Source organism: Arachis ipaensis, chromosome B04, assembly GCF_000816755.2.
Source record: "Arachis ipaensis cultivar K30076 chromosome B04, Araip1.1, whole genome shotgun sequence".
In the NCBI taxonomy this organism is placed as follows: Eukaryota; Viridiplantae; Streptophyta; class Magnoliopsida; order Fabales; family Fabaceae; genus Arachis; species Arachis ipaensis.
The window spans coordinates 26,570,987-26,596,261 of record NC_029788.2 but is presented as its reverse complement, the minus strand read 5'-3'; the positions used below and the strand labels follow the sequence as shown (position 1 = coordinate 26,596,261).

The 25,275-nt window shown below is 38.6% G+C and overlaps 3 protein-coding genes and 1 long non-coding RNA gene across 5 annotated transcripts in view; 1 reads left to right on the top strand and 3 right to left on the bottom strand.

Moving 5' to 3' along the window:
* Positions 3,246 to 3,803, bottom strand: LOC107636286. The gene has a single exon (XM_016339806.1). The coding sequence runs from the start codon at positions 3,801 to 3,803 to the stop codon at positions 3,246 to 3,248; it is 558 nt and encodes a 185-aa protein (XP_016195292.1).
* On the bottom strand, positions 3,811 to 4,890 carry LOC107636287. The gene is made up of 2 exons (XM_016339807.1): positions 4,342 to 4,890; positions 3,811 to 4,266 (listed from the first exon to the last, which is right to left on the bottom strand). The coding sequence occupies exons 1-2, from the start codon at positions 4,888 to 4,890 to the stop codon at positions 3,811 to 3,813; spliced, it is 1,005 nt and encodes a 334-aa protein (XP_016195293.1).
* Positions 9,482 to 25,275, top strand: part of LOC110270999 — a 27,293-nt gene continuing 11,499 nt past the window's right edge. Inside the window, exons 1-3 of the long non-coding RNA XR_002360897.1 lie at positions 9,482 to 9,492; positions 14,931 to 14,938; positions 16,982 to 17,079. This is a non-coding gene — a long non-coding RNA (uncharacterized LOC110270999). The remainder of the gene's footprint in view (positions 9,493 to 14,930; positions 14,939 to 16,981; positions 17,080 to 25,275) is intronic.
* On the bottom strand, positions 16,987 to 20,236 carry LOC107636288. Of its 2 annotated transcripts, none has more exons than XM_021121032.1 (6): positions 20,135 to 20,236; positions 18,962 to 19,054; positions 18,137 to 18,367; positions 17,718 to 17,974; positions 17,323 to 17,639; positions 16,987 to 17,073 (listed from the first exon to the last, which is right to left on the bottom strand). In XM_021121032.1, exons 3-5 carry the CDS (start codon positions 18,363 to 18,365, stop codon positions 17,562 to 17,564), a joined length of 564 nt encoding a protein of 187 aa, XP_020976691.1. In that variant the 5' UTR covers positions 18,366 to 18,367; positions 18,962 to 19,054; positions 20,135 to 20,236; the 3' UTR covers positions 16,987 to 17,073; positions 17,323 to 17,561. The 2 variants fall into 2 exon arrangements, with proteins under 2 accessions (XP_020976691.1, XP_020976692.1); XM_021121033.1 differs by having other exon boundaries at positions 17,437 to 17,639.

The following is a 25,275-nucleotide window of genomic DNA, read 5'->3' as shown; positions in this document are numbered from 1 at the left end:
TAATTCATAAGCCAATTGGGCAACATCTGTAGATACGAATAAAAGCATTAAAGTAAAAGTAGCATAGAAACATAAATTAAAGTAAATATTAAACCTGGATCGAGAGTCACTCTTTAAAACTAAGAGAAGTCCTAAATCCTAATCCTAAGAGAGAGAGGAGAGAACCTCTCTCGAACTAAATCTAAATCATGGAAAGTAATAAAAAATGCGAGCTCCCTTTTGAATGGATGCATTCTCCCACTTTATAGCCTCTAGTCTGTGTGTTCTGCACCTGGATCTGGGCCAAAAGGGCTTCAGAAATCACTGGCGGCGTATTCTGTAAATTCTGATACGTGGCCTCTGTCACGCGTCCGCGTGGGTCATGCGGTCGCGTCATCTGGAGTTTTCCTTGTGGCGCGGTCACGTCGGTCATGCGGCCGCGTCACTGCTTCTTCACTCCTGGCACGCGATCGCGTCGTCCATGCGATCGCGTGGATGCCAGTTTCTTCAAAACTCCGTTTCGCACTTTCCTTCCATTTTTGTACGTTTCCTTTTCTATCCTTTAAATCATTCTGCCTTAGAAAATCTGAAACTACTCAACACACTAATCACGGCATCGAATGGAAATAAAGGTAATTAAAATAATTAATTTTAAAGCTTAGGAAACATGTTTTTCACATACATCACAAAATAAGGAAGGGAAAGTAAAACCATGCAATTAATAGGGCAAAAAACCATAATGAGCCAAAGCAAGAATCTTGTAACCAAAATGCGCCAAATCCAATTTCGTTTCAGCAATGAGCCAAAGTGTATTTTAATATAATTCGAACCAAGCTGGTTCGAATTGCACTCCTTCATAATTCGAACCAACATGGTTCGATTTAGTGTTGTACGTATTTGAATAATTCGAACCAATAAGGTTCGAACTCCTCCCATACATAATTCGAACCAGCATGGTTCGAACTTCTCTCACACATAATTCGAACCAGGTTGGTTCGAATTATGCTTTGAAATCGATTCCATGTAATTCGAACCGGGCCGGTTCGAATTACTCCTAATGCACTCCTTCATAATTCGAACCAGGCTGGTTTGAATTAGGTGTGATTCGACTATATAAGGAGTTCGAATCACCCTCATTCGAACCATTATCCCTTCACCCCTACCCCACAAAATCTCAGAGAAAACGACCCAGATTCTCTCTGAGGAAGACCTGAACGGACTACTCTGCTGATGGGGGACGATCCGGCACAGTTATATCGGTTGGACGGAGTCGCTCATATAGCCGGGGTCATCAACGACGAGGTTAGTACGGAAATATTTTTGATTCAAGCGTTAGTTGTACTTTAGTGGTTTTGTATCCTGGTTAGACGGTACTTTATGTTAGTGGTTTATGTAGGTGGTTTAGGTGAGGGGATTATGTAGGTGGTTTATGATAGTGGTTTAAGCTAGTGGTATTAGTTAGTGGTTTATGTTAGTGGTTTAGGGTAGTGGTTTTTGTTAGTGGTTTAAGTCAGTGGTTTAGGGTAGTGGTTTATTTGTATGGTGCAGATGGGCAGGTTACAACCCTTCCGGTAGCGAGAAGGGTCCGAGAGTGCGGGCGTGGAGGCTTAGGATAGACCGGTTACAGTCCAGGGAGGTTAGTATGCTAATTAATAACTGATGCTCTTTTAGTTAAATATTTTACACTTGGGTCGTACAGTAGCCCTGATAAGGGTGGGTTTGTTCTGCAGTTTATATGGATGCCGTACAGTAGCCCCGACGTACTTCAGGTGTTGCACCCGGAGGTTTTGGAGCCTCGGCACATGGCGGTGTGGCGCAGTGTGACCGCGCTGATCTACTTTGCTGTCATAGAGTGGCATCAGATAGATCGTGTTCTTCCTCAGTTTGGAGGGGTACAGGCCCCTCCGCGTCCCGCCTTGAACATCGACTTTCTGATGTCCAAGGACGGGAGAGGCGGCGATCGATGGTTCCCCTCTTCCATGCCGAAGTGGCATGCATACTGGGACGCTCGTCAGGACAGTGTATTGAGGTTCGATGTTGTTGCCGACCCTGGACCGTCTCATCAGTTCCTTCAGTGGTGGAGTCAGCATGGGAAGAGGTTCCTGGCACCGGACACTCAGCTGGGGGATCCGAGATCAGTTCCTATACCAGTTGAGGCCTCACAGCGGGGTCCGGGGCGAGTGCCTGACATGGATCCTCTGGATGACGTGCCTGACAGGCGCAGGGTTGAGAGGAGGATGGGGGTAGGGACACGGAGGAGCCAGCGTCAGTGGAGGTGGCCGGATCAGACGGCGAGGAGTGGTTCTGACCATGGGGACGACGATGACGACCAGCCTGGCCACGTTGGAGGATGCACACACGATGGAGGTACTAGTACACACGATGGCGGTCATGGAGGTGAGTGGTATGGCACAGGGCTCGGTGACGGGGCTGACACTGGTGACGCTGGACCTGGACCTGGATCGGGCCCGCTTGGAGATTACTTCGTTGGTGTGCCAGCAGATGATCAGGCTGAGCAGGGTGGTACACCTTGGCGCATATCAGGATCACAGTGGGCAGACTTTGTTGGGTCAGACTCGTTTGTTGGAGACTTCGGGAGTCCACGCTTCCTAGATGGGATCACCACCATCATGCAGGGTGAGGTGACCCCCCGCAGAGCTGGCCAGACCTCAGGGATCCAGGCCCCCTTAGATGTTGATCTGAACGAGCCTCCATCCTCATCCGCTGGTCAGCAGTTTCGTCTTGGAGGTACCCCTACATCTGCCTTCACCGCTGCATCAGAGTCTATCGCAACATCGTCTGCAGCACCGTTGCGTGTTGCGCCACCAGTACAGCCTACTCCGCAGGAGGAGGAGGATGAGATAGAGGATGAGGAGCCGCTTGTCCGTCGAGGTCAGAGGGCACGGATAGCACGTCGCTGTGGTACTGGTTAGCACCTGTTTAGATGAGTCACATTTCATGTATTTGTTTTCCTCTATTCCAGTCATGTATGATAGTTAGGTGTAGTTCTCTTGTTATGTAGTGCTCTGTTTATGTCTGTTTATGTATTAAATGAAACATGATAAGGTATAATGATTTCGTTTAGTTATTAAAATGAGGATCAACGAGCCCTGTAGCATAACTTGTAATGGAAGACAACATATTCATTACTACTCACAAATACCAAAGTTCAATGCATTAATCTCAACAAGTTACATACGTGGTCAAGCAATGCATCTAACAAGACAACTTAAATGTAAATAACACTAACAATAACATCATGGAAACTAATTTCGCCCTGTCTGAGACGATCCTACTACCTGTGGGCATCTACGTCTAGTGTGTCCGGGTTGGCGACAAAGGCCACACCGTTTTGGCCTGTTTGGATCTGCCTCATCCATATTCGTCCGTATCCTGGTGGATCTAGGCCTCCCCTCTCTCGCACGCCTTCTGTTTGGGTCCGGAATCACCGTGGGCCCATCGTAGGGTGGCCAGTAGCCCTCCGGGATTGGAGGTGTGAATCCCATCCGATAGACATTGAACACCGAGCTAATCTGATAGACGCTGTGAACATAGGAGCTCCAACTCACGCGTGCGTAGGCACAACATGCAAGTGCGTGCTGACACGGGAAATGAAGCGCCTGAAAGTACCCACAGTCACATGTCCGGGAGGCAAGCGATACTCGGTAAGTACCCAAGGAGAAAGTGCCAGTCGGAGTGGTCTCCGCTACGGTGAACTCGGAGTTATCACGGTCATACAACGTCACAGTGAAGCACCTGGCCGTCTTCAAGTTGGCCTCGATACACTTCACCAAATGCTGACTGAACTGCTGTCCGGTGCCCATCTGGGCCTCAGCCTCTCGCCCCTTGCGAACAAAGAGTTCGGCCAGCCTGCCATATGTTGCCTTCACCAGGGATGCTACCCAACACCCACCTAGGTATCTCGCTGTATGACTCATCCCAGTCACCGTAGATGAGGCCAACGGCCTTCTGCTTCGCCATCCAAATCCTCCTGTAAGTTGGCCTAAAACCAAAATGCGCTGCCGTGGCGTTCAGGAGTACCTTGATGCTAACCGATGCGTCAGCCCTAACCATTGGCATAATGAACGCCGAAATCACAGAATGATCCAAACTTCTGTGATCACTTGATATGGATGTGGCTAGGCAAGTGTGAGGGCCATTGTACCGTTTGACCTCCCAAATGCCCTTGCGCTTCCGGAGACTTAGCCGAATCAACCATGTGCAACCATTCCCAAACTCGGAACACTTGCCCACATACCGGCGGTGATCGGACTCCACCACCTTGTACTGTACCCCTCGCCGGATGCTGTAAGTCTTCACACTTAACAGGGCCTCATCTTTATCCTGGAATTGCTGACCAACTTGGAACTCTGTGAGACCAGCATTCCCTTCCGCATCTCTAGCTCCGAATCCAACAGGGTGCCCTAGCGCACCCTCATGCGTCATGGCGTCCAGGTCCAGCGAAGAAAAATATGGTGGATACTGCTGTGTGCCAGAGCTAGAACCACCGCCAGCCAATGCAGGCCCAGCCGCTACAACCTCGTCCCCGCTATCTTCCTCAATCGTTTCGGGCTCAACGTCGTCCTCATCAGGATCACCCAATTCTCCGTCTCCGACGCCAACCGGTGGAACGCCGTGTAAAGCGTTTGGCAGAACATCAAAGGATCCTACCTCGTCGCGGACGCCGTTATTCAAATCAACAGCAAATGACGGAGAGGCGACAAGTTGGGCCGCTGGCTCGTAAACTGGGACGGAGGAAGAAGCCACAGCAGCCATCGAACTGGAGCCAACTGCAGTGGCTACATTGGCGGTATTCCGGTTCGAACCGCCTGAGCTGGATACCACATCAACCAGCTTTGCCAGCAACTCTGGTGTGCGGACCTCCGGAAACTGCCTCCAACAAAGAAACATGACTTGGAGGTCCTCATCACTACCAATCGTGAGACAATCATACTTCACCGTATCGTGCAGGATCGTGACTGGAATGCGATAGAAAAACTTCTTAATCCAATGTGGTTCGAATTACTTGCTAATAGAGTTCGAACCTTGTTGGTTTGATTTATATAAAAATGCCTCTTGGCTTATTGCTGAAACAAATTTCTGTTTGGCGTATTTTGGTTAAACTTTTCTGCATGTGGCTTAATATGGTTTTTTGCCCCAATTAATATGAATAAGTGGGTGAAGGATTGAATAAATCACTCAAACTAAGCACAAAATAACTCATGAAATATGGGTTTATCAACCTCCCCACACTTAAACAATAGCATGTCCTCATGCTAAATCCAAGGTAAGGAATAAGATAAGGTTAAAGTGGTGGAATGTTTATGCAATGCAACCTATTCTAAATGCATCTACCTAAATGAGTCATACAATTCCAATTTATCTACTCATATATAAAGCTTACATGTAGTCAAATTAATTCACATTCTCAAAGAGTCATATATATATATATATATATATAGCCAACCCTTAAATAATAAAGTAATTTTGCAAATGAGATGGAAAAGAAAAAATATTGTACAGACTTGCAAAACAATTAGTAAATTAAGCACAGATATATGTTGATGAGCTATTAAACCCTCACTGGATTTGTGTTTACCCTCTAGTCTCTCAGTGTTTATTGGGTTTATTCACTCTACTTTTCTTTTTATTCTTACTTCCTACAACTTTGTTCTTCATCTAACCAATCAACAATTATAGAGTACAGTCATACCAAAAGTCATGAGGTCTTTAATTAAGGTTGTAATGGGGCCAAGGTAAAGGTAAGGATATATGTATAAGGCTAAGTGAGCTAATAAGTGAATCCTTAATTAGACTAAGATCTCACCTAACATACATATTTAGTAGAACAAACTTCTTTACCAATTTTCCCATATTATCCCACTTGTTGTTACATGCTCATGTTTCAATTTTATTTTATCCCATGTGCATTGCTTTTATTTTGCATTGGAGAATTCTTTTGTATCCCCTTTTATTAAATGCTGAAAAATAACTTTGTCCTCATGCTAAATCCAAGGTAAAGAATAAGGTAAGGTTAAAGTGGTGGAATGTTATGCAATGCAACCTATTCTAAATGCATCTACCTAAATGAGTCATGCAATTCCAAGGTTTATGGATTTAAATCTGTTATGTTCAATTTCCTAGGTTACTTCCTTTTTCAATTTATCTATGTTATCTTATGCTAAAAAGGGTAAACTATACTAATTAATCCACTAATAAGTCAGAATTGCCAACTAAACTAAATAACTAAAATAAACTAAATAGCTAAAATATGAACAAAAAATACAAAATGCGGAAATAGAGTAAAAATACACAAAAGTAGCAATGTATAAGTACTCAGAAAATAATAGTAAAAAGAAAAATACAGAAAAATATCCAAAATAAAAGAAAAAAGAGATGTAGTGGTTCACCAAAATAAAATGCCAGAGATGGCGACCTCCCCACACTTAAAATGAAGCATCGTCCCTGATGCTCAGTCAAGCCGGGTGTGAAGGGGTGTCATCACTGGTAGGGATGGTAGCTGGAGGCTCTGTGGTGGTGGTGGGCTGAGGGTCTGGCTGCTGTAGAGGCGGTGCTGACTGGATCGGGATCTCTGGATCTGCAGCCTCGATCTGATGCGTAACCTCCTGATGTGGTGCAGCCTGCGCTGTGTCTGCCTGCTGATGGGTCTCCTCCTGGAAGTGAGTCTCCTCCTCGTGCTCATCCTCCTCCTCCTCTGATGGCTCTGATGGTGTGTCGGGCTCGGAGGGGATGTCACCACCCTGTCGGATCATCAGCTTCATATGCGAATAGCGTTGCTGGCTGCGACGCTCCAATCTCTCATACCGGCGCCGGTTACGGCGCTCCATCTGATCAAGCTGTCGGAATAGGCGGTGCACGAGGCGGTATACGGGCTCAGAGGCAGGTGGCGATGCAGTGGTGGCAGCAGGGGCAGTAGGGGCAGCCGTGGATGAAGAGGGTCCAGCTGACGGTGGGGCTGTCTCATCAGTAGCAGTGAAGGGTGGTGGTCTGTAGCCCAAAGCTAAGAAGTTCCTGCTATGAGGAATGATCTTCCTGTAGTCCGCCACTGGTGGTCTCTCATCGGCATCCTCCCATGGCACGTCAGCTCGACGGCTTAGCTGTGTAACCAGATACGGAAAAGGGAGGGTGCCTCGGACGTGGACCCTGGCCATAAAATGCCAGATAAAGCGTGGCAGATAAAGGTCCTTACCCTCCATCACACACCATAGGAGGGTGATCATAGCAGCTGGGATCTCCGTCTCATGAGTACTCGGCATCACATAGTTGCTCAAGATCTGATGCCATAACCGAGCCTCATCATTTAAGTACGCCCTCTTGATCCCTCTAGGCATGGTGGTGTCCTGACCCATCTCCCAAGGAACCGTCGGGTCGAGAGCTATCCGTGCCTTCACAGCATCCCAATCAAACTGCATCAGGCGCATGCCCTCCTTAGCCTTTGTATAACCATCAGGCTGATCGGACTTGGCTGGGAGCCAGAGAATGTCCTCTATAGCCTCCTCAGTGACCAGAAGTTGCTTTCCTCTCAGGTTCACTGCATCTAGGGTGGTGATGTAGTAGTTGCAGTAGAATTCTCGGACCCAAGATGCATTGACCTCTGTCAGTGCTCTCTCCAGAAAGAACCGGCCTCTTTGCTTGATTTGCTCAGTGGTGTACTGCTGGAGTGCTTCTAGAATCCTCAGAGTTCTCTCTAGGTATAGATTCCTGGAGTTTGCAAAGGCCGGATACTTCAGCTCACAGTATCGGTTTGCAAATTTTATTGAATCATTTGCAGGGAGCAGCTGGTTAGCTTTTTCTTGCTGTGTAAAGTTCTTCTCCCGCCATGAGGAATCATGCATGAGGGCAATGATGGACTGGGAGGAATCTCCTCTCTTGCGCTTGCCAGTGGCCTTGCCTTTTCCTTTCCTCTGTGAGGCAGACATCCTGAAAAATGGAAAACCAGGATATATAAAAATAGGAAAGCAAGTAGGCATATAGGCAAAGAAAACACAAAGCGGCATGGGAGAATTAGAATGAGGTAAATGAGTTAAGTAAATATGCATTAAGGATTGTATAGTAGTTTAAAAGTTTGAAAGGAAGAAGTTACAATCCAAAATGTATCAGAATTCAAATTAAATGGAAAAATTGTCATTATGCCATGGTTAGAAAGTTAGAGAAAAGTGAAAAATCAGAAAAGATATTTTAAAAGGTTAATCTGGTGAGAATTGAAAAAGAGGTTAGTAAATTAAAATTAGTGAGTCAGTAAAAAGTGGGTTAAGGTAAGTGGCATAAAGAAAATTTTCCATGTAACAAGGATTCACAATTATAACTAGAAATAACTCATAACCGAACAAGGAAAACAGGGTGATGTTGATTCAAATAGATATAAAGAAAGCAAGAATTGGAATCAGAATATCACAAATGCAGTTTATAAACCAGGAAATCAAAGAGGATAAGAAAGCATGCCCTGGCAATTATGAAATGGTTTGGTTAAAACAGTTGAAAACAGAGTTTAAATTGCCAAACCGAAATATGAATGAAAACATTTTTATAGAAATTTGGGCAGCATTCCGGCTAAAATTGGATTATCCTGGAAAATAAATAGCAAACAAGGCAGTTCATATGAATTAAAAAAACTTGCTACAGTTACCTATAATTAATAGAAACATGAAAATTCAGAGTAACAAGCAGCAAATGCAGGAAATCACAGCATATGAACAAGGTCACAAGAACAGCAGAATTGCAGTTTTGATAAAACAGAAACATGAACAGTGCAAGTAAACAGACCTAAATCCACTAACCACAGCCTAGGCTACCTAACAACATAAAATCCACTACAACATGCAAGACTATCTATCCTAATTATGAACAGAAACGGAAAAAATTAAGAACTACGAACGGATAAAAAAGTGCTTGCGTGCTGCGAAACCTGGAAAGCGGAAGAAGTAGAACGGGGCAGGAAAGCGGCTGGGTGGTGACGGCGGCGCGGAGGAAGGGGCAGTGGCGGTTCGGTCAGGGGAAAAGGGAAGGGGAAAAGGGGGTGGTGTTGCTGGATGAAAGATCTCACCTAACATACATATTTAGTAGAAGAAGCTTCTTTACCAATTTTCCCATATTATCCCACTTGTTGTTACATGCTCATGTTTCAATTTTATTTTTATCCCATGTGCATTGCTTTTATTTTTCATTGAGGAATTCTTTTGTATAGGAAGAAGAAATAGGAAGAAGGAAGAGGGGGTTGGTTGCGGCTGGGGGCGGACGGTGGCAGTGGGTGTTCGGCGGTTCCCGGCGGTGGTTGGTGCAGCGGTAATGGTGGCTGGGTGGTGGTGGTTGAGGGTTGGGGAGAGAGAGAGGGAGGGGGTTGAGAGTGAAGGGGTGGGGCACGGGGATAGGGTTTCGCGTGACCTGGGAGGTTATATTTTGAAATCCACGTGGCCGCGTGGGGCACGCGGTCGCGTGGTGGGGGTGAAAATGGGGGTGACGCGATTGCGTGGGTCGCGCGATCGCATGAAAGGGGTGGAAGAGGGGATGACGCGATCGCGTGGGTCGCGCGATCGCGTCGCTGGAAATTGTGCTAAACGCACGACTCCAGCACCGTTTCAGCGTAACTCTCTGTCTCCTTCTGGGGTGATGTGCAATCCATGCGACGCGATCGCGTCGCTCACGCGGTCGCGTGGTATTGGTATTGTGCAAGTGACGCGATCGCATAGAGCATGCGATCGCGTGGGCCAATTTGTGCAAAACGCACAAGGGCCGCACGATTCCATCCTAACTTTCTGGATGTTGGATTTTGACGCCGATCTCCAGAGCACGCGGCCGCGTGGGTGACGCGGTCGCATGGATAGTGTTTTCGCAATATGACGCGATCGCATGGGGCATGCGGTCGCGTCGTGCACCCCCTTTTTTTTATATATGTAAGATAAATGCAGAATGCAATGATTAATATGAATGCTATGCATGATTCCAGGTTCAATAAAGTAAAATGAAAAGAAAATAAAAATGAAAGCAATTAACAAGAATTAAATTGAAAAAGAAGCGACCATACCATGGTGGGTTGTCTCCCACCTAGCACTTTTAGTTAAAGTCCTTAAGTTGGACATTGGGGGAGCTTCCTGCTATGGCGGCTTATGTTTAAATTCGTCCAAAAATCTCCACCAATGCTTGGAATGCCAATAGCCTCCGGGGTCCCATACTAGGCATGTAAAGCTTCTGAGCAGCTTCAGACAAATTTTCAGGCTCCCGGGGTGACGAATGTCAGAATAGTATCCAGGATCCCAAGCTTTGCTATTAAATCCGCCTCCGTCTTGATCTATATGTTTCCATCCAGGCGGTTTAAAAAGTAGAATCTCACCATGGTGACCAAACGTTCTCCGTGATCCATGCAATTGAGCATGATACCAATCCGTGTACTTCGAGGTGAAGCGTGGAACCTTATTGAACCTTGCGCACCAACTCTGAGTACGAGCCATTTCCCTCTTACTCTTAAAGCCGCAAAAAGCTCTAAGCTGGCCATCTGTTTCAAGTAAACCATATTCAAGTGAATAAGTAAAGTTAAAGGTTAAGGATTGTACCCACTTGAAGCTTGTATTAGGTGGTAATGGCCTTGGGGTAGGTGTTTCTGGTGGTTCTGTAAGTTCTTCTCCCTTGTGCTCTTCTGTGAATTCCTCCACTTCCTTGCAAGAATCTTCAAATGCAGTATCACCCTGGTCAAAGTCCTCTATGTCTTCCTCATCACTTGAGTCATAGATTGGAGGTTGAGAGAAATCTACCTCTGCATCATCTTCGTATTCATCTGGGGAAGATTCTTCGATCTCAGAGAATTCACTTGCGGATGCAAGCTCATTACTAAGAGAGCTAGACTTGTGACTATCACTATCAAGGGAATTTGTGTCCTGGGTTATTCCGTCTAATTCTTCATAAACGACTTGCCTTGGGGATTGTGCACTATCCTCCTTAGCATCAACTGTAACGTCCTTGACGGAGTTCTCCTCAGTTCTGGATTTCCATGGAGGTTCAGCATCTCCTAGATCTTCAACCAACTCTTCTTCTTGTACAATGACAACTTCTTCTACTTGTTCTAGTACAAATTCATTCTCTGTCTTGTCCACTGGAGTTTCTGGTATCTCCTTCGTGCTACGCTCTTCATTAGACTGTCCACATGGAGCTGTGGTTGACCCTTGTATATTTGAGCGTCTAGAAACCCATTGGATTACTGCTTGCTCCAATTGTCGAATGGTTGTTTGAAGTTTATTTACTATTTCCTTTAGGCGAACCTCTGCTTCTCGGGTTGCCGGACTTGGATATGATACATAGGAAAGTGGCGGTGATTGGGAGTGATTGGATTGGTACTGGGGTAAGGAAGGATCATATGGTGGCGAATGGTGAAGAGAAGCTTGTGAGTGTGGTGGTTTGAGGTTATGTTGAAAGGATGGTTTATATGCACGAGGTGGGGCTTGTTGGTAGTTACAAGGTTGTCCACCATATCTTTCAGCTGGGTATGCACGGTAGAATGGTCTTTATCCAGGATATCTCGGAGGGTGTTGCTGCCTAAAGGGTTGATTAGATCCTCTTGGCTCCATCCATCCTTGATTGGTCTGACCAACTCAAAGCGAGAGGGGTGAGAGTTCATGGTAGCAGATAAAAAATTAAAAAGGTAAAATAAAAATAAATAAACAAGCAAAAGAAAAATAATTACAATAACCAATAATAAGGCACACGTAAGCAGTTCCCCGGCAACGGCGCCATTTTGACGTCGGGATTTTTTGCCAGTAAAGAAGTTCATAAAAACAGTCGCGTTGTAGATATAGTCTCTAAACTGACAGAAATCCCTTCGTACAAACGTTTTGGGTGTCACAAGTAACAAACCCCTTTTAAAAATTGTTAACCGAGTATTCAAACCTCGGGTCGTCTTCTCAAGGAACTGCAAGGAAGTATGTTCTTATTATTGGCTATAAAGGTTGTAATCGGGGTTTAGAAGGTGAGAAGCAAGTGATTTAAATGACAAGTAAAGTAGATGGCAATTAAAATAAATAAATACTGTAAAGCAAACTTTTGGCAAGGTAAGAGAAATTGGAAGTCCAACTTAGTTATCTCTCTCAACAATAATGAAAGTTGAATCTAAATTCCACTTAGTTAACCTTTACTAAAACAAAGGAAAGTCAAGGGACTAATTAGTTTGACCTTCGAATCCTATTTATTTCCTGAGAAAAAGTCGGGATTATTGAAGTTCAGTTCAATTAGCAAGATAACGATTATCAATTATGCTGAGTTTAATAATGTTGAGTTACTGATTTCTTAACCAAAACCAAAAGGGGAAAAAGTAAAATTGCTGGAATAAAAATGTCCTTAGATGGAAAGCAATGGTAACACAAATTAAAGAGAAAGCAATCAATAACTGAAATACCTCAAATAATCATTAATTCAAATAATAATATGTAACATGGAATAATTCATAAGCCAATTGGGCAACATCTGTAGATACGAATAAAAGCATTAAAGTAAAAGTAGCATAGAAACATAAATTAAAGTAAATATTAAACCTGGATCGAGAGTCACTCTTAAAAACTAAAAGAAGTCCTAAATCCTAATCCTAAGAGAGAGAGGAGAGAACCTCTCTCGAACTAAATCTAAATCATGGAAAGTAATAAAAAATGCGAGCTCCTTTTTGAATGGATGCATTCCCCAACTTTATAGCCTCTAGTCTGTGTGTTCTGCACCTGGATCTGGGCCAAAAGGGCTTCAGAAACCACTGGGGGCGTATTCTGTAAATTCTGATACGTGGCCTCTGTCACGCGTCCGTGTGGGTCACGCGGTCGCGTCATCTGGAGTTTTCCTTGTGGCGCGGTCGCGTCGGTCACGCGTCCGCGTCGAATGCGCTATGCTCAAGTCGCACGGCCGCGTCAGTCATGTGGCAGCGTCGCTGCTTCTTCGCTCCTGGCACGCGATCGCGTCGTCCATGCGATCGCGTGGATGCTAGTTTCTTCAAAACTCCGTTTTGCACTTTCCTTCTATTTTTGTACATTTTCTTTTCTATCCTTTAAGTCATTCTGCCTTAGAAAATCTGAAACTACTCAACACACTAATCACGGCATCGAATGGAAATAAAGGTAATTAAAATAATTAATTTTAAAGCTTAGGAAACATGTTTTTCACTTAAAAAAAATCACAAACGTTAGAAACAAAAAGTATACTTTATCCTTAGATTAAAAAAAATTAACAATTAAAATTTTAAATAATCCGATATATGCACAAAGCCAATTTAGGATTTGATACGTCGATGTAATGCTCTGAATAGTTTTGTGTTGGTTTGATTTTTATTTTTTTATTTCATCCAATTTTATTCAAATAATTTAAATTATTAAAATTACAAAATTTTTAATTTAAAATTTAGATAATATAATTTACATTAACGATTTAATTCAAGCCAATATGAATAAATATACCCGTATTACTGTACTCACATTTAAAATTTTTTTAAAAATTAATTAAACAATACTCTTAATTAACGATACGAATAAAATAATACGAGTATGTTTATTTGTATTGGATTAAATTAAGTCGTTAATTTTAATTATATCTATCTAAATTTTAAATTCAAAATTTTATAATTTAAGATTTCAAATTATTTCAATAGGTATATACATATGCTAGGTGATCCGTTAGCTATAGCCCGGTTCAATTATATCTATAAATCAAAATTCAAGTGAAACAACAAACGTGACTTATCTTCAGTTAAGAGAATTTCGGTCTCAACAACCCACTCAGAAACAAACTAAGGTGGTTACCAAAAGATCAGGAAGCATCTCAACCTCTTTGAAGAGGTAACATTCTATAAATACCAAATCCTAACCACATCAAAAGGTACGTTATTCACTTTGAATAATATTATACTCATTTTCTACTCTTACTAACTTGAGCATCAGAGTGCCTTTGCAGGTTTCTGCCGCTGTCATTTCTCTTGAAGTCGACATATACCTCTTCCACTTCAGGCGAAGGAGAGCCCAATATCCTTGAACAGCACGAGTTATACACCATTCGAGGCTTACCACGTAGGAACATTTGGCGCCCACTATCATTTTTTTGGTACGATTATTTACCCTCTTTTGTAGGTTATAATCAACGGCGAAAAAGCAAAATAATTCACCTAATCTTCCTCCCACCATAGCCGAACTATTAGTTATCAATGAATTGCTGAAAGCAAAAATTTAGAGGATAACCGAGCTTTTGAACCAAAACAAACGAAGTGATGAGGAGGACCAGAAGAACCCTAGTAATGGTGACAGCAGTGACGACCACACCTCGAAGATTAATTTTGTCTGATAAAACTACCAAAATACTAAAAAATAATAAAAATTCCTAAATTACCATTTTCTAACCCTAATAAAAACTTTCCAAATTTTTTTTTCAACTTCTCGGCTACCATAATCATAACTTATCAAACATAAGCATCAAACTTGCTTAAATAAGTAATAACTAATCAAAATTACAAAAAGAAAAAAAAGCAATTGAATCGATCAAGGATTTTGAAGGTGGCCTTGTCATATCTAGCATTAGCCTCTTTGGCAATGACTTTAGAGAAACCTTCGGCGGTAGCCGATATCGGTCTGTGTGCCAAAGAAGATGCTGACCTTTTTCTTGTCATTGTTGACCTCGGGCTTAGGCTCCTTCTTGATGATGCACTTAGGAAGCTCAATGGGCTTGGAGCTCTGTGATATGAATCTAGCGATGATACAACCTATGAAAATTGACACCGAGATAGTGAGCACCATCATGAATTGACAGTTCTCAAGTATCATGGCGTCAAAGTCACCAACAACCTCGGAAGAGACGTTAGAAGGCTCAAGCTTGTCTTTGTTTATGGCAGACATCAGATCCAAGGACAAAATCTTGATGGAAATGGATGACTCTTCCATAAAAATAAATTAAAAATTTGAAAATTGGAGAATTGAAGGAAGAGTAGTAAGTTGATCTGATTTGGAGGGTTTGGTGGTTGGTGGAAGTAGTTAGGAGTTGTGTATATATGAAAGAGAGGCTATATATGGTAGGAAGGAAAGTGAGAGAGGGATCATGTTACATTGGAAACTCAGTCTTTGTTCTTTGTGATGTTGGTGGTGATAAAGGTAATGGTGGTGGTCAAATGGAAAAGGAGAGATGATGACCATTGGTAGAGACAAAAGGTATTAGTGGAGGTGGGGTCGTCATGATTGTTAAAGGAACAATGATTTGTAGTGGGGGTTGGAAGGGATAAGCATTCACTAAGGATTAAGAGTGGAATGAGTTTTGGAATAAAATTAGGGTTATTAAAAAGGGTAGTTTGAAGCTTTTTAGGGTTTTTAATATTTTGGTAGTTTAATCTATCTTTTATGGAGTAAATAGTCAAATTGGTCCCTTAAAGATCATACGTTCTCCAAATTGGTCTCAAAAAGATTAAATTAATCAAAATCATCCTCGAAAGATATAAAATAAATCATGTTAGTTTCTCCGTCTATTCTGTCACTAACGACATTTAGTTTTGCTTATGCGGCACATTAGCCTGACATGTTAGCAATACCATGGCTAAACAATGGTTGATGACAAGATATGTTTAGGGAACTATGCCAAATTAGCACCAGAGAACACAAACCATAATCCGTTCTTCTCCATAAATGTCATTTTTGTTGTAGCAATAAATTAGTTTTGCAGAGGCCAAATTGTTGTCAAACAGCATGATAGGTAGCGTAATTGGAGGGCGCAGTCGGCTACTGTCGCAGTCACACAACAGCAATGGTTCGAGCTCTTCACTACGAATAAGGAGGAAGAATATGGACCAAATGTGATTTTGTAGGTTGAAGACAGTGATCAAGAAATCTGTGACAACATAAAATCTAGATAAATTGTTCTATACTTGTCCAAGATACCAGGTAAATTATGAATATAGTCTTCTTCAACCTCTTGACAATCTGTGTGAGTTTTTGAAATTTTTGTAACATAATCTTTTGCAGAAGGGCAGTCACTGCAATTAGTTTAGGTGAGTTGAGGATAATGAGTATGAAAGATTTGATGGTGGTTTAAAGGGAGATACTGAAACTGATGCAGAAGTGGAGAGTGATCTTGTTGACTGAAAACTTAACCTATCATGGAGAATGATGAGTTTGGAAGTTGAAGTTAAAGTACTTAGGATGCAAATGTATTTTGGACTAATAATTGTCAGTGTGGTTGTTCTGAATTTTTGTATGTTGTTTATTTCCTAGTGAAACATTAAGGTGCTATAGTAGATGTTGTGATATAGGTTTTGATTGTATGGTCTCATTGTATAGGATGAAACTTTTAAAGAACATGTTGATATGCCATGTTCATCCTAATTTTAGTAATACAAAAGCTTCAACAACTTTTACTTTTTTTTACCACAACATAATTTTAGGAAATCACAAAAATAACACAGAACATCACTACAAGGTTTTTGTTTATTTGTGGCAGTTTTTTTTCTTATTTGTGGAGGTTTATAACCCCCACCAAATGGTTTGTGGGGGTTTCTAAAACCTTCAAAATTTAAGGTGCCACGAGATCTTTTGTGGGGGTTTTTAAAAACCTCCACAATCTTTTTAGTGGAGGTTTCGTGTGAGTTTAGTGGGGGTTTTATATTAAACTTTTGTGGCAGTTTTAAACCCCCACAAATTAATTTTTTAATTTAACACAAATTAACTATTTTGTGAGATTTTCAAACCTCCACAAACCTTGTAGTTATTTATTTATTTTTAATTTCAAATCATTCATTAATCTCATCTCATTTACATATTCTCAAATTTAAAATTTATTTTTTAATATCAAAATTTAAAAACTAAATCTTTTATAACACAATTTTTTAATATAAGATATAACTCTCTATATATAAAAATTCTCAATATCAATAGTTCCAAACATAATTTCATATGGTATTGTTCTACATAACTATTACTGTTTTTCTTTAAAAAGTAAAATAAAACAACAACTGACTTCAATATTTCAATATTATCCAATTACATAAAAGTTTCAAATATTTGTCCTTGGATGTCCGTTGCTATCACCAGCTGATCTCCTAGCATCAAAAGGAGTAGTAGGCTCGCTTTCAGCATCATTAGCCTATATGTAAACATAAGATGTTATTAGTAATTTCAATAAAGTTAAGCATCAAGATGATTCGATATAAGCCTAACAAATCAATTTTGAAGAGCATTTAAACCTATAGCTACTATTATTCATCTTCAGTTGTAGAAATTAGAATTGATGATATGAACAACATGTTCAATTTAAATAATTAGACTCCACTTTTAATGAATATTACTCTATCTAAACTTATATTCCTAACAAATAAATTTACTATAAACTTACCTCTCAGGAAGAAAAGAAGCCAACAAGCGCTTCGGGAATTCCTCCTTCCTTCATCATTAAGTATGCTTTCATCATATCAAATGATTGCTGCAACTTAGACTCTAGACTAGTGACCTTTTGCTGTGAATTATGTAAATCGGACTCCAAATTATAGATCTTTTCCTATAAAGTTGCAGCAGTAGTAGGTGAAGAAGATCCAGCTGAATTAGTGAAGAATGTCATCCCATTAAGTCGACTTCTCACATTCCTAAAGGTATTTGTAGGCGCTGCTCCCATGCCCATGCAGCGAACTCTCCCAGAGTGTTCAGGCCCCAAAACTTTACCAACAGCATCATTAGGAGACACCTCAAATAATTATTTAAACTAATAAAAGTTTCAAATAAAATGGATTTTACCTTTATCATTGTATCAAAGCACTCATCCTTGAAAGACTTAGGCATGCCACCATTTTCTTGTCCTGACCACTTTTTAAAGCTAATTGGAAAGATATGTGCATTAGTTGCTAATATACCACAATAGCCAGCAAGTAAACCTTGTGCTTCACCATATGCCGCACCCTCTTCGTCAACCTCTACAATTACACGGTTTCTCCTAGGTAAGTTGCAAACATCTTTGACTTTGATCTTAGCCTTCTTCTTCATATTTGTAGAGTCTTAAGAAAAATAAAAAAAACGTCTTTATTGAAAATATTAGGAGTTGCAATTTTTTAAGCTAGCATAAATGATGACGGATCAGGACATGTTCAACCTAGTAGCATAAATGATTTAAACTATGCTTTAATCACATTAATTAATTACGCAATATAAATTAATACCAATTATCTCCACATTCCAAGCAGATGAAGACTTTGAGTTAGAACAACGTGTGGCTCCATTAGATGAAATGGAATTTGCAGCGGCTTGAGAAGGAGCCTCACTAGCCTCTACACTAGTGGTATCTTCAGATGCTGCTGGTGCTGGAGGTTGAAGTGAACGAGAAGCATTGTTGTTTTTCCTCTCATCTACAAACTTCAATGGATTTTTAATGCATTTTCCCCTTGGCATGACTGTATATCAACACACACGAAACTGTTAGATACACAAAAAATAATTAGACATTATACTAATAATTAAAAAAAAGTGTTTGTATGTGTTATATATAGTTTTGGTGAAATGTTGTTCAAGTTGTGGAGTAATGGAGGCAGAAAAAGTGTGGAGTGGAGGTTTATAAAGAAGGCCCAGCATTTCAGAATGGACGGGAAGTTGCTTGACAAGTGGTAAGAAAGTAAAGCTTTATATTGAGAAAGTAAAGCTTTATTATTTGAAGTAATAAATATTTATATTGAGGAGGAAAATTATTAACAGTGAGGATACAGGTGGAGTGAAGTGGAAGCACGTTTCTCAGTTATGAGGGGAGTTTTTTGGTAGCCAAGAATGACATTCTGTGGTCAAATGGTACGTCATTTGTGAGTTTGGTTTCATTGTATTTATACATACATCTACATTAATCTATATTGGAATTGCTGTTAAACTTCTTTTTTCAAGAAATATCATTATTTGTAACTTGCAACCTGAGAAAATAGTAATTGGTCAATTTTTAAAGATCTATGAAGTAAACTTATAAACATCATATACTGCCAAAAGAGAACCAAAACATGTACCTGATGCTGAACATTAATTGACCCTCGAAACAGCAAAATGGAGTATGGAGAACCGACAAAAGTATTGCGTAAAAATACTCTGTTTATTTCAACCTGAAATACCAATAGCTAGATTTATATTACAGACCCACATATATACCAACAGCTCGGCCTCTCTAACAAAAAAAAGCTAACATAAATGATTATGGATCAGGACATGTTCAACCTAATAGCATAAATGATTCTCACTTATACTTAATTTTCTTTCTTAAAATACTCTTCAACATATATATTATATTTTTTAAAATAACATTATACATATGTTATTTTTACAAGCATCTAATAAAAAATACTAGTGCTTGTTAATACTTAATACGCTAAGATAAAAAAGTTCTAGTTATGAGAGGCATAAAAATTAAGTATAAAGGTACACTAATATAGTTAGTAATAGAGGACTATAGATTATCGAGCATTATCCCAACAAGTAGAGTTAGCTATGATTAAGAAAGGTGATGCAAGTGGAAGAAAGATAAGACACATTGTGTATAAAATAAGAAGAATATGCTGATTAAAAGAACTTCTAAAGTCTTAAATGAAACTGATTATCACCTTTCAAAATATTATAGAAAAGGAATATGTACTTCAAAATGATACAACCAACCAATCAGTTCCTCAGGAGACTTTAAGCTCCTTCAATTAAAGCTGGTTCTGATTGTTATAAATAAAATTGAGGTAACTTAAAATGATAGATAAAATTAGTAGAAACACAACTTAACGCTCTAACCACATCTAACTAGAGGAACATAGCTCAGATGTAAGAGATAATGAACATCTAGTTATGAGTTACATCTAGTCTCCATTGATTCTCACTCATTTCTTAACCTGTTACAAAAAATTATTATTAAGTTACAAGTTTTTTATGAATGAAGTTACAAAATTGACAAATGTTACAAATTCTCTCTTACAAATTCTTATTCTCAAATCTCAACTGCTAATCCTCTAATACCAACGTATTTTTTGTGAATAAAGGTGCATAAGTTCACTTCAACAGATTTGTTAATAGAATTAATTTGAAATTTTATTTACACAAGGCATACACAGCCTGAAGAATGGAACCAAAAAACCCACTTGCATTCGAAGCCAAACAAATAATTAAAACTAATATTAAAACTGATATCATAATTCTTATCTTACCTCAACAAACTTTGTTCAAAAGCAATAGCAAAAAACTGGTGAAGTATAAAACTCTGCCTCTGTTATTATTATTAGTGGCTGTCTTCTCATATGAGATCTGCTCTAATAAATAAATAATATTAATTAATAACATCATCAGCACTAACAACTAATGAAATTAAAACCATGTAAGAAGGAAACAAACAAAAAAGTAATAAGAAAAAATAAAATGATTATTTTTATCTTCAAAAAATAGTTACAATTATATCAAATCACCTAAGAACAGCAGAGCAACCAGAATAAAAGCATAATCCTAAGCACTAAATCTAAATCAGTAATGCCAAAATGGTTTCCTCTTAATCATAACACAACTCAACTTTTACCACTTGTTGGACCAAATAATTAATAAAATAAAATCCCAAATCCTTTGTCCCATATTGAGAGAAGAATAACAATATAGAGCTTCTAAAGAAAACAAAATTAAGTAACATTCAAACCATATGGAATAAGTTAATATACTCCATATTGTAATATTCAAACCATCATTCATTCTTTGACTTACATCTAATTTTAAACATATAAACAACACGTCTCATAAACACAGTCAAAATTGTATTAGTCCAAACCACGAGTTACCACACATGTGTCCAGTAACTAAAGAAAAAGGAACAACATATAATTATTATATAATAAGATTTAACTAACAAATTATCTTATAACAGTGTATAATATAGCTTATGAAAACAAGCAGCAACTTTAAAAGTTAAAATTGCCCTATGAACACACTGGGATGGGGATGGGGATGGGGATGGGGATGGGACCCATGGAAGCAAAAAAGCGCACATGCTAATATCCCAAGATCCTCAGGAAAATGTTGATAAAGAGTAAGGCAAGCTGATAAGGTAAAGGAACCTTAGAGATGGCGACTCCTTTGACATCTTTCAGTGTCCCTGACACACATCATGAGATTGATTGAGAAACAGTTAAATGCATGTCGTTCTGACATCTATGGACACGCTTCATGTATTTTCATAAGAGAAATCATCTCAAGGGTAACATAAATAAAACCAATCATTCAATTCAAAACCTTCACTAGAGTAGTTGTAAGTTGAAGCTTTAAATTAAACAAGTGTCTATGCTCTAAATTTGTAAACATTACGTGTAGTAGTAACTAACATAACCTCCAAAATCGGCTCAGTTAATAAGATAATTGCATTGAGACTTTGGTAAAGAAAACAAAATTAAGTAGCATTCAACAAAATAACAATGATCTTCCTTGTAGAAAAAAAAACTCATGAAAAAGAATCAAATAATCGAGAAGTGATTGAAATTGAAGAAACAAACGTGGCTGGCATTCTTTCCAATTCCTGTTTGTTCGAACAATGCAATCCTGAAATATAATAAACAACACAATCCTAAAATATATTCTATTAGAAAATAAACTAATATAACATAATTCTAATATTTTTTTATCAATTATCATGTCTTCCCTGCCTCGTTTCTAAGATTCCTTATCAACACAAATAAAAAAGAATAACAAAAATACAGAACAAGAGGGAGTATCAGTACAAAAGTTGCATCAGAACTGAGGAGGCGAGAATTTATTGTTAACAAAGAAGAAATATCAACAAATTGATTGGGAAGAAGAAGAAAAAGAAGTACCAGCAGCAGTTCAAAGGAGAAATTGGAGTGAGAGAAAGCAGTGTTGAAGAAGAAACTCAGGAATGAACAGATCTGAAAATGCGTTGTACCACGGCAACTACGGTGGCATCGACGGCAGAAACTGTGGCGACAACGGTGGTGGAAACTGCGGTGGCAGCAGTGGCAGCAACGACAGTATAGAGAAGAGAACTGATCTAAAAACGTGTTGACAGAAGAGGTGGCTCGATCCAGAAGCTCTCTACTGCAATGAACATGGCAGTGGTAACGGCGCCGGCAATGAAAACGCAACGGAAGTGGCGGCGAAACTGGCGGTAGAAAACCTAGGGTTCCATACCCACTCTCTCAGCTAACTAAACGCCTTTCATTTCAGGAATAAGGGAAAATGAGATTTGTTTCCTAAATTTTGAATTTTAATTAATTATGGGTGGGATTTTTAAAATTGCCATAAATAAAATATATTGTGGAGGTTTTTAAAACCTCCACCAAAATATTCCCTCAAATAAATATTAATCTTGTAGTGATGAAGCGAAATAACATTACCATAACATAATCATTGGTCTGTCATATACCATTGTTTCAAGCAAAAATAGCAACAATGTCTTAATATCATCATAACAAAGTAGCATCACAAAAAGCTAACATCAGTATGTTCTTCCTAAAGCCTACTATAAAATTATCTAAATGGCTATACAAAAATCATGGCTATCAAATAAACCACGTCTACCACGTTGTTTATAAATGGCAACTTTTCACCCTTACAAAATAGCAAATACTAAGTCCTATACATTATGTCTTCAAATCATGCTTTGTCATCAAATGTCATCAAACTAGAAAGCTTCTTGACTATTGTAGAGCTACTACCCTTGATGATTTCAGCAGATTCGCTAACCAGTGTGTGAGTAACAGGATGTGAAGAAGAGGCATTTTCTCTTACTTTTTCCTTGCTGACTTGGAATTGAGGCCTACCTCTAACTTTACCCTATATTAGACAGTATTCATCATTAAGCAAATAGCATGTGCATCTTCAACAACATAGCATCATGAAAATTGAATAAAGATTCAACCTAACAATCATTGGTTGAGTTCTGTGATTGCTGTGTTGGTGGAAGTTGAGTAGTTTGGCTAATAAAAGTTTCAGTCTATTCATCTGTGTTGGCTGGTGGGAGTGGAAGGAGTGTTTGAATAGGGATAGTGTCAGCTGCAGCAGGGATAGGAGCACCATCTGAAACAGGGGTAAGGGCAAGAGCACCATCTGTAGTAGGGGCTGGTGATGCACAACTGTAAGCTACAATTGTATTTGCCTTACCTTTTCTTCAGCATCCTCTTGTATTTTCTTTTTGCAAGTTCTCTTATTGTAGCCTATCTCACCATAGTATATGTATCTAATTGGGTTGTATTTCATTTTTATCTTTGTCTTTGTGCCAGTGGGTCCTTCATCTTTGTCCTTTCTTCTCTTTGTTATTGGTCTTCCTAGTTTGGGCTTTATTGATGGTGGAAGAGAGGCTAGTGAACCAGTTTTCTTCCACAGTTTTTGTCTTTTGATTGGATTCACATTGAATCGATATGTTCTTATGCATACCTCCATTGTGAACCATTCATGGCAGTACTCCCCAGGCCTCTTGTATTTTTTTTTAATCTTGAATGGCAAAGAATGGGTGCATATAACGCATGCCTATAAAAATATATGAACACTGAGATATTTATCTAACTACGAGAGAAGATATTTATACGTGAATTGAATTTAGTTAGAAATTGTACCTGTCAGTTGCCAAAACCTATAAAAGCAAGTATGGTTATCCAAGTCTACCACCATATTAGTTAGTCATCCTTAAATTTCATATAGAACCTTTTTCTCATCACCAGACCAGTGAGGAGTCCAATTCTTAGATAACTTGATCAATGAGTCTAGTTTACTTTGTTGCAGTGGAAGAAGAATTCCTTGATATAATTCATGAGCTTCTGTATGTTATCAATCATACTTTTCATAATGATTCTTCGCACTTCCTCTATCAATGTCAGAATAGGCTTTCCTCTATCATACTTTATCTTTGCATTGATGGATTCACAAGTGTTGTTGCATATGTTACCGAGTTTTGACACTTCACTGAAATAGGCCTTAATCCATGCTTCTTTAGGCCACTTACCTAGATATTTCCAAGCCTTCTCGTTAATTCTCTTCACTCTATTCATATTCCTTTCAAACTCGACTCGAGTTCTTGATCTTGCACACTCTCAAATTAAGTCTTTTAGCTCGAGGCTGTCCCATTGTTTTGAGAAGTTCCTCCACATATACCAAATACAAAATTTGCGGTAAACTCTTGACATGACTTCCTGCATTGCGGGGATTAATCCCGTTACAAACAAACAAATCTTAGAAGATTTTAAATTAAATAAATTCTCAAAAGATACAACATTAAATCAATTTAGTCCCTAAAAGATACTTCATTAAGATTTTCATGATCCTTCCCTTCAACTCATTGCATAAATTTTCATTATACTTTTAGATGAATGTATATATAGAGAGAATAATACATAATTTTAGATGTTATTTTAAAGATTTTTTTGGATGTTACAGTTTTTAAATATTGGGTGTTATATAATGTTGCATGTAAAATTTTTTATGTAATCCTAAAAAATATGAATATTAAGCATTTTTATTACTTTATATAAAACGGGGATTTGGATATAAAATGTGGTATGGACGTTATTATTGTAGAGTTTTTAAATGTTCAACTCAATAAAGTTCAGATATTATATATTCTAAAATTTAAAAAATTAAAGATAGGAAAATTGCTAATGAATAATATAAAAGAAGTGATATGAGAATATAAAAATATTATGTGTTTGTGTTTGTAATTTTTTAAAAGATAGAAATACTTTTAAAAATATTTAAAGTGGAGTTTTTTAAAATTGATTTTCATTTATCAAAATTAAAAAAATAAATGTAACTTCATATATTAATTCATCTCCAAATATAAATATTATATTTATGTCTATTATAAAATTTTTAAATTTTAAAAATTATTTTATCTAACACAATTATTATATCTTGTGTTTATTAAAAAAAATTTAATTTGATTTAATAAATATAGATGCTATAACTTTTAAAAAATTATATTTAAAAAATTAACTTTCATAAAACTATTTTAAAAATAAAAGTTTTACTAAATCAAACCTTAATACTTCAACCTGAAATACTTAATATTAATGTTTGCATTGTAACTTAAATATACAATATTAATAATTATGGACTAATTTGGACTAATTTTGTATTATCTCTCAAATATTTTTTTATTTATATTTTGGGGTTAAAGTGTTTTAGGATTATGTAGTTGTATAATTAATGAAGTATTAATGGGTCAAAGTCTTTTAATCAGTGAGGATGCATGTGCAGAGAATTTTATTAGAAAAATGTTAGGGGTTATTATAATTTATTATTTTTTACTATCATTTAATTATTAATTTAATTTTTTTAGTTTAATTTTTTAAGTTTAGTAATT

Excerpts from the sequence above, each read along its gene's own strand:
- LOC107636286 (XM_016339806.1), bottom strand. The coding sequence starts at position 3,803 with ATGGGCACCGGACAGCAGTTCAGTCAGCATTTGGTGAAGTGTATCGAG.
- LOC107636287 (XM_016339807.1), bottom strand. The coding sequence starts at position 4,890 with ATGTTTCTTTGTTGGAGGCAGTTTCCGGAGGTCCGCACACCAGAGTTG. Across the intron at positions 4,267-4,341 it reads CTGGTCTCACAGAGTTCCAA|TACAAGGTGGTGGAGTCCGA; the intron begins GTTGGTCAGCAA and ends CGAGGGGTACAG.
- LOC107636288 (XM_021121032.1), bottom strand. The coding sequence starts at position 18,365 with ATGCCAAGGGGAAAATGCATTAAAAATCCATTGAAGTTTGTAGATGAG. Across the intron at positions 17,975-18,136 it reads TTGGAATGTGGAGATAATTG|ACTCTACAAATATGAAGAAG; the intron begins GTATTAATTTAT and ends ATTTTTCTTAAG. Across the intron at positions 17,640-17,717 it reads GCTTTGATACAATGATAAAG|TTTTGGGGCCTGAACACTCT; the intron begins GTAAAATCCATT and ends CTGTTGGTAAAG.